The sequence below is a fragment of the Lepisma saccharinum genome, chromosome 1 (assembly GCF_977018435.1).
Source record: "Lepisma saccharinum chromosome 1, izLepSacc3.1, whole genome shotgun sequence".
Lineage (NCBI taxonomy): Eukaryota > Metazoa > Arthropoda > Insecta > Zygentoma > Lepismatidae > Lepisma > Lepisma saccharinum.
The window spans coordinates 34591588-34607019 of NC_139229.1; the positions used below are offsets into that span (position 1 = coordinate 34591588).

General features: G+C 37.0%; 1 protein-coding gene across 2 annotated transcripts in view; it reads right to left on the bottom strand.

Annotated features, from left to right (window-relative positions):
• Positions 1-516: 516 nt before the first annotated feature.
• The window catches only part of Nop17l (PIH1 domain-containing protein Nop17-like), a 37401-nt gene continuing 22485 nt past the window's right edge, over positions 517-15432 (bottom strand). Inside the window, exons 4-5 of one of the 2 annotated variants that reach the window (XM_083130535.1) lie at positions 11718-11929; positions 517-1415 (exon numbers count right to left, since the gene is read on the bottom strand). In XM_083130535.1, coding sequence (XP_082986661.1) covers positions 935-1415; positions 11718-11929 — 693 coding nt within the window. In that variant the 3' untranslated portion in view covers positions 517-934. Of the gene's footprint in view, positions 1416-11717; positions 11933-15432 lie in introns of both variants that reach the window. The other variant, XM_083130527.1, reaches the window with a different exon arrangement.

Genomic DNA, 15432 nt, shown 5'->3' on the forward strand with positions numbered 1-15432 from the left:
CACAAGACTAAAACGAATGAGAAAATTGAAAACGTAGTTACTGCAGATTTTATGTTTTACAAACATAATTCTTGACACATGCTAGTTTGCTTGTACTTTTCCAACTTCAATGGAGGAGTTAAAGTACTTTCCAAGGTACACACAATATGAACTACATGTACAGATGAAGAATATAATAAAAGTATTCATGTAGAGAAGTAAAATTTTGCCTTTCACGATAAAGTTCAAAATAAATTTATATTTGCAACATCTGCAGTTTTGTTACAACAATCAAAATTAAACTAGTTAATTACATTACTCAAATTAATCAACGGAAAATCTGTTACAGCTATTTCATTTAGCTACAAATCTCAAATATATTTACCTGAATGATTACTTCGCTTTCACTTTAATAAATAAAAAAATCAATTTATTTCTCTGCTCTTTATTTATGCATTAAGTTAATTTACTGCTGACAGATTTCTTAGCACACATATAGTTTACCTTATACCTTTAAATATAATTAAATAATATGCAATGAAGAAAATATATCTACACCTGATACCAGTTGTGTGTATATAATTTCTTTGTAAAGCTTATTTTTGACAATACAACAGAACAAGTTGTACCTAATCACCAGTGCATCAATAGGTTCGTAACGAGTTTCAGAATCAACTTACCAAAACACACAACTTTTAATTATTTAATGTGCAACTATTGAAAATGAATAAACACACAATGACGTAAAATTTCATGCAGCTTTAAAATGATTCAAGACTTTCACACATTTAATTAAATGCTACAGAAGAACCAAACACTACATTCACTGGGAGGGGAAAAAAACCTTGCCTGGCAAAAGGCAAGTGCTAACTTATTCATATGTGTATTCTGAAGCAATGTATTATGCATAACTAAATATGCACACCCAGATTAACATAAAGCATATCAACCAACCTTACATATCCAAATCAAATATCAAATCATTCCTGAAACCAAGATTTTTCACGTCCTGGCTTGGCTTGTTGTCAGTCTTGACGGTATGGTCATCTGCTCTGAGGGTAGACTTCTGTGAATTTCCTTTGGCCTGATCGAGTTCCGGACTAAGGCTTCCTGGCATCAGATCTGCAGTTTGAGTGTCGTTCTTTCTACTGCCGCTAAACTGCTGGGGAAAATCTTCATTGCGATCTGATATTTCTTCAATCAAACACTTCTCAGTCGTTGCTTCAACTCCATGCAATTCTTCATAAATACTGTTCACAATGTCATCATCTTCATCTGTGAGGGATCCTATTTCCAGGCTTCCATTGGTTTCAATCCCTGCTTCCGTCTCTCCTTCAGAATTCTCACTCTCACTCATCCTGCGTGCACGTGCTCTCTTTTTATTACGAGCCTTTTTCTGATTCTTCCTCCTCTGGCCCAATATACTGGAATTTGTTCTGATAGAAAAGTACAAATAAAATCAAAATTCAATAAGACAAGGATAAGGAAGTCAGTAAATATATAATTGAACAATTCCACAAAAATGTCAACCTTGATGGTCAAAATTATATATCAGTGAAGAGCAATGTGCTGTTCATTGTTTTAAGGGAGAACATCTTTAGATTGTAAATATACAATACATGATGGATGCGTTAAACGTGGTTTAAGTATTACATACGTGAAGTTACACATTGCGAATTGGATAGTCTTTTTCAGATTAATTTCAAAGGCTTACATGGGATAAAACGAAAGAAGGACGTACCACTATCTTCCTCCTGATGCCATGCCCTCAGTGAGTGAAGACAGTGAGCCTTCGAACCAATTCGCACAATACATGTGTTTCTGAACTCTAAAATTTGACTGTAAACTATTACCTCATCAATAGAGCTCGGATTTTTATGTAATATCAAAGTACAAAATATGTACATAACTATGTAACAATAATTGATAAAATATGTACCTAAATATGTATTATCATAAGAATATGTAGCTAAATATGTAGTATTAAAGAATATGTAATATTAATAACAACTGAGTATCTAAGCAATTTCAAGAATTCTGCTAGATATATATTTTATTTGAACATATTCAACATAATTTTAAGGGCGTTAGTTGTTCACATTAAAATTTATATCAAATGTATATAACTCAAAAAAGCACAGCAACGTGTACATATTCAAGAAACCAATTTTGTCAATTATTAATTACTTTTCACTTCGCAAATTATTGTATAATATGAAAATATGTAAGAGAGCTCTTTGCAACTTTCGAAACAAATTGTAAAAAGAAGCATATACAGAAAGAACAATCAAATGAAAATACATAGCTACTTTTGCACTTTTTGTACTAGGGAACATATTGTGTAATTCGCTACGTACAGGAAAGTAGCTTTCTTGTCCACCAATGCTGTTTCTAGGTGCTTTTTGTAAACCTAAAAGAAAACGAATATATAACAAGAAGGTGCAGGAGAGGGGGGGGGGACTCCAGCATCTTTCGATAAATAACAGTTCCCTTTTTATTTTGTTATCTTCAGCCTGTCTTTCGACTTGGAAGTCAATTTTAGTAGAATGCAACAATCATCTAACGTCCTGCAGTCATTTGTGAGTTTTCTCTTAATTTGTTGGACAGCTTTTAAACAAAAATATTTTTTACTTTAAGCTACATACGTATTTCTGCTGTTAAAAATGTAAAAAAAAATATTTAAGTTTCATATGACCTAAAAATCCGCTCCCTAGTGTGGCTGTGTGGGAGCTCCTTGAATTTGCATTTACCAGAGAATTTTTAGAAACTTTTTGGCTACCAAAAGACAAGAAACACTGCTCGTCACTGGTGCAAGTGCATGGAGGAGGCGGCATTTTTAAAATGACAAAAATAGTGTTTTGATCAGTGTTGCAGCCTTGATGTCATTTTGTAAATAACAGATGATACCTAGGGAACGGAACTTTAGGTAAATAGATGTAAATAGATACTCCCTCGTTTTTGCCAAAATTCTGATCATACCCTTACATGTCAACACAGCTAATTTTATTTTATATAAAAGCACATATTTTCCAGTTTTCCGTATGTAAATACATATTTTGCAAATTTTCATTTTAAATACAGAAAATCACTTATTGACTTCAGCTACCTCGAAATCCTCAAAGAAAAAATGTTTATTCTCCGCACCTCTTTCATATCGAGAGTGCTAGGTTTCTTTCGTCTTTGAACACGCTCGCTGGCAGACTTCTGGTACCTTGTCTACGATCCTATTGGGGGAAAATATTACCCAGATGAGGCAAGCGTACAACGTAATGTAGAGCTTCGAGAGTGTTTCTGCTTTTGTCATGTTCTGATTCGGTGCTTGTGCAGCAGTGTGTGTTTTCTTGTGTGATATGCCAAAAGTTAAGCAAGTGTTTCATCTCGTTTGGAACAGTTCTGTAAAGAATATAAGGATGTGTTTTCAACTGATGGCAAAGTGTTATTTTGCTAACCGTGTGATAAATCTATCGCAGCTGATCAACATTCGTAAATTATGCAGCATTTAGGTAGCAACAAGCATGTTGTTGCTTCTTCACGTTTGAGCAGCAGACAGGCACTTATCGAGCAACAAACTCCATCTACTTCTGGGGAACCTTCAAAATTGTCCGCTTTTTCAATGGACTTGTGCAGAGTTTTTGTGTCTGCAGATATTCCACTGTTCAAATTAAAGAATCCTGATTTATGAAACTTTCTCACGAAATATACGAACTTCGAACCACCTGACGAATCAACGTCGTGAAAAACATATCTGAAAAGGTGTTACGAGCAAACCTTACAATATACTCGCCCACAATGTGTGCATCAAAATATTTGGGTATGTATTGACGAAACTACATACTCCACCGGTAGAAAAGTGAAAAATGTGATTGTGGGAGTGCTAAATAACGAAACTGTCTCAACGAAAAATTATTTGCTAGTGTGGAGAGAGCTAGCTGTAACGATAGCAAGGCTTTTTAACGAAACAATGCAGCCGGAAGGCATAAAATTTGACAATGTTCTTCTCCTCATGACAGATGCTGCAGCTTACATGAAAATAGCTGCAGTAGGCCTTGCCGTTAGCTACCCCAAAATGGTGCACGTTACATGTGTGGCTCATGCGTTATCATAGAATATGTGAAAAGATAAGAGCTCTTTATCCCAATATCGATAAACTGGTTTCAAATGGGTAGAAAGTTTTTATCAAGTCACTTAGAAGAATAGACATTTGTAAACTACACCAGTAGTTACATGACGGGGCACTTGTTTGGATGCAGCTGTATATTATGCCCAGAACTTTGAAAAATTTTCATCTGTCATAAATGATCTCAACAAAGAAGAAATAGAAATATAGAAATTCTGCAAGAACCGTTGAAGGATCCCTCCTTAAAAGTCGAACTGGCATACATCTCAACAAACCTGTCCTTTTTCTCTAATCCATACGAAAGCTTGAATTGTCCGCAAACACTTTGGCAGCATCCGTGGGTGAAGTCCGTATAGAAGAAACAAAACTGAAAGAACTCACTGGATCTAACGCACAAGTGCTAATGACTAAACATACAGAATTTTTTGGGAAATACCAAGGTTTTCAAACTTTGTGCCAAATTGCACGTGTTTTGGAAGGTGAAATAGAGGAAGAGGAAGCTTTGGAAAACTTCAGCGTTAGTGACATTTCGTACTTCAAATATACAAAAATTGTTTCTTGTGATGTGGAGCGATATTTCTCACAATATAAGATGCTTTTTAGAGATAATGGTCACAGATTTACAATGGAGAATTTGGAATTAACTATGGTGATCCACTGCAACTCTTCTAAAAAAAATAGCTCGCTAAGAGGTAAGCATTTAGAAACTGATTTCAGGTGTTTAAAATGCATGGAATATTTTGTTTCTGTTACCAAATGTTTTCTTATTTATTTTTGTCACATATTTTCCTGTTTCTTTTGCATATTTTCAACATTTATGACATAACAAAATGAATATTTCTGAGTTTTTTAGCACATAAAGTTCCGTTCCCTAATGATACCTCATGTAAATTTGAATAAAGCGTCGACTCTTACAGATGGACATGGTTAATTAAGAAGTTTAGAAAGAGCAGGAGGAGATGGGAGAAAAAGAACCTGAGCCGCCTGTAACTGGTTGCTATTAACCGTGGGTAATAATTATGGAACTTGGCCTGAAAAAATGCTTTATACAGTCTGTCATATATGCAACTTTTGTCAGACTTAAGATTTCCATTTGAGCCTTCATTGAACATATGCAAATATTCATTGTAAAAATTTAATTTGTTATATTTCTTTGAATTCAAGACCCCATTGAATGTTAGGTGTACTTAAATACTACTTCAGCTTTTGAGGGAAAAAAAATACTTCCAATTTAAAATGCATCACTACTTTGTTAGAACAATAACATACAGTACTACATATATACCATGGCCGTAGGCAGAAAAAAAATTCGGGGGGGGTTCATTCATAATTGTTCCCATGGGCGTCACCAGAAATTTGAATAATAGAGATAATAACAATAATTGTACAATAATAATTAAAATTTCATAATAATGAAACAATTTTATTCCATAATAATAATACTAATAATTATTATTATTATATTATTGTTATATCCTTGAGGGGGCTTACTCAATCCAGCAGATGAGTGAATATCCAGCACAAGTTTCTTTCTTTCTTTTTTTACGTTTCATACAGTGTGTACTGAAATGCACAATTATTATACTTCGTAATTAAACTTTAGATACCTTCAAGAGAAAAGCTTTAAAAGTTAGATGGAAATTTTAGTCATAAAGTTTTTGTTGTTTGACTTTAAAATTAAATTTTTGGAATTTTGAAAAGTGTGGAACCAGTTATTCTTTTTAAAAACTTAGCTTGGTGCATGGATTGTAACCTCAATCGCGAACGTAATGCGCTACAAAACTGGAGATCCTAGGTTTGAACTCCTATCAAGGGGGATTTTCGACTTTATCGGACAAGGAATTTAAAAGCTGGAAAGGGAATTTTGGGACAATCATAAGGGAATCTTCAGTCTATATTCCTTGTGACGCAGGAGCAACACTGGAAAGATGACAGCAGAAGTGATAATGGAGGGGTCGCGGGTTGGTTACGATTCTGAGAATAAATCCAGTTTCATTCAAGTTTCAGAATTCCAAATGTATGAAAATTCTAGCACGATCGTTTCAACATTGTCTCAATGTAGCCTATTTTTGTGATGCTTCGAAAAAAAAAATTGAAAATTTGTTACACATTTTGGTTTCTGAACTTCAATTAATCCAACATGTCAGAAGTTTCGGGGGGGGTTTGAACCCTAGAAACCCCCCCTCTAAATACGGCCATGATATATACTATAGTTACATTATTGTTAGATTTAGAATTAACAATACTACCATAAGAAAATTTTGTTAAGGGTGACTTTTATCAATACTGGTATTTCAGTAACACATTGAGGAAAAACTTTGATACTGAAATTGGCAAAGACTTCATTCTATATTACACTAATGCCCATACAGTGGAACCTCGATTTTACATTTTTCAGGGAACCAAGCTGAAAAATCTTCTGTCTTTAGATTCCTGCCAGGTAATACCATGAAAAGAAACTAACACGCCATATTGAAGACCTTACTATAGAGCTGGAACAACGGATACAGCAACAAATTTGGATATCATACAGGTCCTTTAATGCACTTCACATCATACAGGGTGGCTCAATAACTCACTTAACACCCCCAGTACAAGGCCACTGCGGCATGGAACATGAAAATGGTGATGACCAATCGTTATCAGGCCAAGGGGGAACCACACTGCCGCCACCTGCGTGGTCGGTGGCCATCTTGATATCCGCCATCTTGAATTCAACTTCAGAATTTTAAATGGGATTGGGGTGATATGATATATCAAATCAGGCTAGAATTTCACGAGAAATGCAATGGTGAAGGGGTTTTTTTATGTATCTTTAACCAGTAAAAAGTTATGACTGAATTCTTGTTTGCTCCTTTTTGAAGTGTTACAAAAATTCCTTAAAATTTGTTTAGCGCATCGGTAACACATCAAGAAAGTGATGTCTAGGGAGAGAAGTTCGCATGCCATTGCACAACATTTTAATCGGATACATACATGAAGAGCTGCGCATTATGAGTGGTTGTCGTGAACAATTTACAGTCTGACGCTTCCATTGAATTAAAAGTCCTTCACAGTGATAAGGCTAATGTTTATGTTCATAAGGAAGTTCATAAACAGAATATTCAATGCTCTTTATCTGATAACCCATTTTCGACAGATCAAAGCTGAATCGTTAGTGCTGGTAAGTTAATGGTGTGGCATGCTGTGTGGAACACGACTGTTAAGTCAATTTTTCATCAACAGAACCTTAAATGCTTAGGGCTACTTGGATTTGTTAAATAAACAGGTTTTTTCATCCTTGCTTATGGAAGAAGGTACTTTTACAGAGTTTTTTTCAATAGGGAGGAACACCAGAACACTATGGGAACGTTGTGAAGCAGTTTCTGTCCAAAGTTAGTTATCAGATGACAAGGGTCGCATATTCTGTTTATGAACTTCCTTATGAACATAAACATTAGCCTTGTCACTGTGAAGGACTTTTAATTCAATGGAAGCGCCACACTGTAAATTGTTCGCGACAGCCAGTGATAATGCGCAGCTCTTCATGAATGTATCCGATTAAAATCTTGTGCAATGGCATGAGAACTTCTTTCCCTAGACATCACTATGATCTCGATGCATTACCGATGTGCTAAACAAATTTTAAGGTATTTTTGTCACATCTCGAAAAGGAGCAAATTGGTACAAGAATTCGGTCATAACTTTTTACTGGTTAGAGATACATAAAAAAAAACCTTCACACCACTGCATTTCTCGTGAAATTCTAGCCTGATTTGATATATCATATCACACCCTTCCCATTTAAAATTCTGAAGTTGAATTCAAGATGGCGGACATCAAGATGACCACCGACCATGCGGGTGGAGTCAATGTGGTTCCCCCTTGGCCTGATAACGATTGGTCATCGCCATTTTCACGTCCCATGCCGCAGTGGCCTTGTACCCAAGTGTGTTAAGTGACTCTTTGAGCCATAACTTTGTGGTATTGTTAACTCTGCAACAATTAAAGTTAGGTGAAAACAAATGTCATAGTTGTTTTCCTGGTGAAATTCTAGCCAATTTTGATATGTCGCACGACCCCCTTCCGATTTAAATTTCTGAAGTTGATTTCAAGATGGCGGACATCAAGATGGCTGCCGACCATGCAGGTGACGTCAATACGGTTCCCCTTTGGCCAGGCAACGATTGATCATCGCCATTTTCACGTTTCATGCCGCAGTGGGCTTGTACTGGGGGTGTTAAGTGACTTATTGAGCCACCCAATACAACAATTAAATACGTTTGCACACACACTGATCAATACAAAAGTCCACATCTGACAGGCTAACTGAAAATGTCCTTCCTGCTGCCGCAAGCCGACATGCACCATGCCACTGTGTTATGAATATCGCACTCCCAGAATTCCGCTCGCTCACAAGAAGTTCCCATCGGGAGTAAAAAAAAAACAAATGAGGAGCAGAAAGCTAAATTACATACAATCTGGAAGTGGCACAATCTTGCTGAGAGCCCTTCGGTACACTCCATCCTTGGTGCGAACCACGACTACACGAACTAAATTGTCTTTCCCTGGAAACACTTCTTAATGCCCATTTTCCAGGATAATGGGGGTAGGATGTCTTCTTTCAGAAGCACAAGTAGTCCTGGTTGCAGGTTGGGCTGCGTGGTTGTCCACTTCTGATGCTGTTGCATACCGTGAAGATAATCTCGGGACCAGTTTATCCAAACCCTTTGTTGAAACTGTTCAACTTGTTGCCACCTGGAAAGTCTATTTTCCTTGAGATCAGTTAAGTCTGGTTGAGGAAAGGAAGAGAGTGGACCACCAATAAGAAAGTGGCCTGGAGTAAGGTAATTAAATTCTGGTCGAGAGTTTAAGCTAGCTTCGATTTGGCACAAAAGAGTTGACAGCTCTTCGTATGTCAGTACAGCATTCTTGGCGACTCTACGAAGATGGTACTTCATGGATTTTATGGCTCTTTCCCAGACACAACCGAATGATGGGCTACGTGGAGGTGAATTTTTCCACTGAAAGTTTTCTTGTGCTGCATACCTTTCAATATCTTCATTGAATTTTTGCAATTGAAATAGCAATTGAAGCTTCTGAAGTTCGTTCTTCGCTCCCTGAAATGTTGTAGCATTATCGCTGCGTGTATCAATCATTCATGCTCTGATGCAATTAGTAGACGGGCGAAGTGACTCTTTGGATGCAAAATGATTTGATGCTTGCTGCTGAATTTCAAGTCCCTATTTTCTAGCCTACCTCCAACACAAAGAATTCTCCGATTATCCAGAAAGGGGTGTAAGTCCTTGAGGATACTTTTGTTGGATACTTGCCCCTTGGCAGTGAGATCATTTATCTCTTGATGAAAGAACGAAATTTGTTAAGACACATGTTTGAGTGGCATCTTCAATGTCAATTGAAGTAAGTGGATCGCATTGTTTGTTACTTGCATTTTTACAATTGCGAATGAATCTTTTACAGAGCGCTACAATCCTTAACAATTTGAAACATTTAGAAAAATTGTTTATCATCACCTCTGATTGCAGATGAGACACCAGTGTTGTTACAGGAAGCTTTCATTATTTAGGAACATCTTTGTTGTTCAGACTTGTGTCAGATGAGCATGTTTCATTTTCTTGCAACCAAGCTGGACCATGAAACCATAGTGAATGATGAAGAATATCTTGAGGTTTAACTCCACGGGAGATTAAATCCGCTGGATTATCCTTGGATGAAACATGTCTCCATTGGTAGGTTTGAGTAAGTTCCTGAATTTGCGCTACTCTGTTGGATACAAAAGGCCTCCATATGCTTGCTGGCGATCTGAGCCATGCCAGAACTATTTTTGAATCTGATTAAGTCTCAAAATAGGCAGAATCTTGTTGAGTAATTTGGCCAATAAGACTGAAGTGCATAGTTCCAATCTAGAAAGAGTGGTTTTCTTGATCATGGCAACCCGTGATTTTGAGCACAGTAAGTGCACTTCGGTGTAACTTTCTTCGTTCGTTGAACGAACATACAAGCAACTGCCATAGTTTTTCTCCGATGCATCGGAAAAGCCATGCATTTGTATATTCTTGACACAACCAGGTGCTAGGATGAAAAGTGGTATTTGCATTTCACTGATGATTGATAGCTGCGAATGAAGATTAACCCATTCAACTTGCAGATTTTCTGGAAGAATATCTGGGTAATAACACTGGCTACTTGACGTTTGGTTGGTTTGTGTGACATCATGTTAACAGACCTTGTTCCAATGTTAATCATGAAAGTGTCTGCTGAGGGATTCCATGAAACTCCTAGAGTTTTCACAACTTCTGTATGAAAATGAATAAGATTTTGAGTCTCTCGGAGTGATTCTAGAATAGCGTTGAGTACTTCAGTGCTGTTGGAGCACCACTTTCGTAAGATGAATCCTCCTCTTTTGAGAAGTTCTGATAGATCTTGATAAAGTTGTAACGCACCTTGCATGCTACTGCTTCCTCCAACGTAATCATCAACATAAAAATCATGCTGTAACACTTGAGATGTGTGTGAGAAGTTAACTCCTTCGTCTTCGGCTAGATGTGTGTGAGAAGTTAACTGCTTCGTCTTCGGCTAATGGCTTCAGACATCTGATTGCTAAAAAGGCACTTGATGTAAGCCCATACGAGACTGTATTCAATTGAAATACTGTTATGAGTTCCTGAGGAGAGTTTCTCCACAGAATGCATTGCAGTGGCCTGTCATCTGGATGTATGTCTATCATTCTATACATTTTTGCTACATCAGAAACCAATGCCACCTTGCGAGTTCGGAATCTCAGAACAATGGAAAACAAATCTTCCTGTATGGTAGGTCCAACCATTGATTCACCGCTTGTTGAATTAATTAGGTCTTGTTCTCTCTTCAGGCTTCATGATGGTAAATAAACCTCTGCACCAAGCAGAATCTGTATTTTGCCCGACAAGCAAAAGTTTGGGTATGCTCCTGTGATCCTGTGAGGTAGAATACCCCCTCGTATCACATGGATGTACCATCGAATCTTTCAGAGATTCCATAATGGCAAATAATTTAAGTACTGATGCAAGAAAATGGATGTTAAATTTTTTGGTGTCTGGCAATTTTATCTTCATGTCAAGCCACAATCGCATAACTAAATAATTAATATCTTGATTACTATTCGTATCCTTAATTAAAAGAGTATTGGAAGTCTGGAAATGCTGAAACCGTTAGAAGAATGGGTTCAAACATTTGGTACTCAAGCTCCAAAGAGAGAAACCATGTACCGAATTCGTGACAAATGTGATAGACCCCATCTTGTTGCATTAAGAATTGAACCAGTGGTATCACATTTGTCACGAATGCAGTAAATGGTTTGTCTCTTTGGGGCTTGAGTACCACAGGATATTTCATACTGCCTCTAATTAAAAAACACAAACACCATAGTTATAATGAACACCATTGTTATAGTATAACCCTAACACAAACCCTATTCCACCTACTGTCCACCAACTTTTGGTTTGCTCTGTATATATTCGGATTGACGATGCCATTGAATGAAAAGTGCACCTAAATTTTTAACATCTGCAACTCAATAAAAAAGGTGCACCTTAGATCAGAAGAAATATGGTATGTATAAATATTTGGTTTCTGGACATACCTGTAAACCTGGCGGGATACAACCTCGCTGAAGCGAACAGTTTTTTTCACTTCGTCTCCCTCACACTCTTCTTCAGGAATGCAGTAATCCGACCCTGGGGACATAGCAATGAGCTCTTGTGATGAGCAGGCGTAGTCATCAATGCTCGACTCTGACAGGCTGCGACTCACTCTTACACGCTTCAAGATTCCCTTCCTTGCTGGACCAAATCTCTGCTGATCATTAAAATAATTACATATAAGAAAATAGCAAGATGTAAATTAATGCAAATCAAAAATTACAAATTATGTCACATTACCAAAATAATTTTGGTAAAAATAAGCAGAGTTTAATTTATTCTGTGTTTTACTTTAAACCAGAACAATCTTTTTTTTTCTTTAACACAAGTCACAAAACTTAATAATGTAAGTGAACAAAATGTGTGAAAGTTAGCTTAAATTACTACATGTAAACCCTGTCCCAGCTAACTGAGAAGCAGGGCCGCGTAGAGCGGCAGAGGAGGAGGAGGGAAATCGAGTAGTGAAATTGCAGCGTTGCCAACCATATGGTCCTCATCGTACGTGTACGGAAATTTCATGGTATGTATGGACTTACGGTACACACCTTAGTCCGTACGCTAAACGTACGGCTTGTCAAAATTTGCACTTGTTGTTTTATCCCTAATATTTCCCTAAGAAATTCTTAAACCAAGCATATGGAACTGGAGACAAAAATACGGTCCGTTTGCCATGTGCATATCGTATTATCGTTTTCAAAAGTTTGCAATGCTGCAGAGCGAAGTAGGGAAATTGGGTAACTCAAGTCATCCATTATGCAATCCCGTTTCTCTCACTGTTCATTGGTGGAGCCATCTTGCGTCACTACTTGTGCAGAGACTTGTTCTCGTTCGCCTAGTCTACAGTTAGCTGGTACAGGGTTTAGATTGCAGCACAAGCTTACCCAAAACTGATTAAGGGGAAATTGTGGAACAAAAATTAGAGCACTGTAAGGTTTGGAAAATTATGAACAACTAACAAGCGTTCTTGGGCAACTAGGCAGTTTAAATCAGCATTCTCATTGTGGCAGAGTTAAATAATTACCAAATTCAAGAGATTAACAAAAAGAAAGTACAGTAACTATTTAACAGGCAGTGGAAATAAATATGTGTGAGTGAGTATATTAAACATTTTTACATTCTTACAACGAATGAAATATTCAAATAAAATATGTGTAAGGTTTATTAAGTAAGAAATGAAATCCATTTTCAACCAAAGGAGAGTTTATTTTACATCTTACCTTAAGGGTTTTAGACTATATTCCAATTCAATTTCAAATTTAATCATAAACTTTCTTAAAAACAAAGAAATTGTCCCAAGTTTATCAAATACAATAAAACCTCTTATTTGTCTCATCTAAGAGATCAAACTGAACAAAAGGGGGACAAATTACAGATTCAGCAATGCAAGTGAGATAAAGTAATTTATGCTTGCATAAAAAAAGGATAAAGAAGGAAACTAGAAAACCCCAAAGGAAGGAAGTGACCCACACAAAACACTTCAACCCACTATACATTACCAAACTGTTGTTAACCTATGCGAAACAAAAGTGAAGAAGTGATATTGAGTCTGCATTGGGAGAGAGTAAGGTCTGTGCAATTACTCCCATCATAGAATAATTGAGAAGATGAGGGTGAATGGTGATGCAGAGAGATGGATGAAGGAAGAGTCACAAACAAATATGGACGACCCAACACAAGCCCCACCCAGGGAGGATTATACTGGTTGAGAGTCCAGACGCCAAAAGACTAGAACTTGACAGCGGCTGCCGAAAAATCAAAGCAAGCACAATGAAATCAAATATCCACTACAAGCAAGAAGAAGATGGAATAGAAGATAAGTAAAAGACACTCTCCACACGGAACAGCCAAGACAAATTAGTCAGTCAGTCAGAGGCTTGTTAGTCTGCAAAATTAAGTCCACGGTGTACCTATTAAAATAGTCAAGATGCATAGGATGGAGGATAGGAGTAAGGACATGTGGACGTCAAAGAGAAAGATGGTATGACAATATACTGCAAGATGTGAAACAAGCAGGTATAGGGACCTTGAGTAAAAAAGTTGGCAATAGAGAAGCGTCAAGGTAAAGTCTTTTGGCAGCAAAAGCTCAGCTAGGAGCGGTGCTGCTGTTAAGAAAAAGAAATTGAGGAGATTGAATTTAGATTCTGTACTGTGGTTGGTGCCCTCTGGGTCCTGGTGTTTCATTCATGGATGTTGTGCTTTTATGAAGAAGTGGATTCCAAGCATGACTGAGCTTAAGTCACTGTTGAGATTCATGACTCTCAGGGAATGGTTATGGGTTCATTTTACTCTTCTGTACCAGTAAGAGTCACATTTCTCTATGATTTTGGTGTCTGAAAATAAAATTCTATGGCCCTTGGGGATGCTGTGTTCTGGTAATCCTGACTTTTCTGGAAGAGTCTGATGTAACTTTTCTGTTTCTTTTGTAGCTATTATGATGCATCCATTAACAACTAACTAACTCTTTTTAATCTAATGGACTACGTTTCATATCCATATAATACTACAGGCAAAATTATTGTTTTGTATATTTTAACTTTCAGTTTCTTGGATATTATATGCAAGATAAAAGTTTATGAAGAGAAAAGTAACATGCATTTCCTGAATCAAGTCTGCTTTTTATTTCCTCTTTGATATCATTTTCATTTGTTCGTATTACTCCAAAGTACTTGAATTTGGAAACTGATTCAAATGAGTTCTTATCAATTATTAAATTTTAAATATTACCTAACACTTACTTTTGGCTTGTAAGCATATATTTAGTCGTCTTTTAGCTAACTTCCAAACCTATCTCTTCAACTGCTTTTTAAAAATATTTTAGCACTACAGTAAACCTCGTTAATCCAGACTAATGGGGGATATAAGTTGAACGGTTTAACGAAAGTTTGGATTAACTGAAATAACCTAAAAGAACAGTAGAAAGTGCATTAAAACTCCATTTATAGCAACAAAACACATTTTTATGGTGTATTTAAAGGGCATAGTCCTAAATACACTACACAGTACAGTACAAAGTCTGCAAGAACAGAATTTCATCAGTGGTTGACTGCCTTTTCTTTTTGGGAAGTTCTCTTGTTGACTTCTAGCCACATTCAAAACCTTACATTCTGCTTTTCTGTTTTTCCTTTTGCCTGTCCGGATTAAGCAAAGTCCAGCTTATCGGGGTCCAGCTTAACGAGGTTTTACTGTATGACTAATTGTATTTACATCATCCGCTAGTAAGTCTGCATCATCTGCATATGCTAACAACTGAGTCAGATCATTTAATGGTGCATCCTGTTCAATCTATGGTGTCCCACATTCACAGGAAATGCAGTATACTACTGGTATTCGAATTCCAGACTGAGTGGCAGTATACGGATGGTACCTTACCCACACCAGGCAAGAATTATGCTCAATTTCTCAGAGGTGTGTCCAATGAATGGGAAACTAGTTGTAATGATGTGTTCCTTCCTAGGAATGGTACGAAAAGAAGACTGTGCAGTGTGGAATCAATTCCTCTAAGAGTCAAGTTCCCATATGGAGCTAGTCCGGGATGTGGAGAATTGCTCCTTCTAAGGGCCACACAGTTGTCCATGGTTGGTCTCTGCTGTAAAAAAGCCTTGTCGATGTTTCTGATATTGTATCCGTTCTGTTCTACAGTGGATCCAAGATGGATCA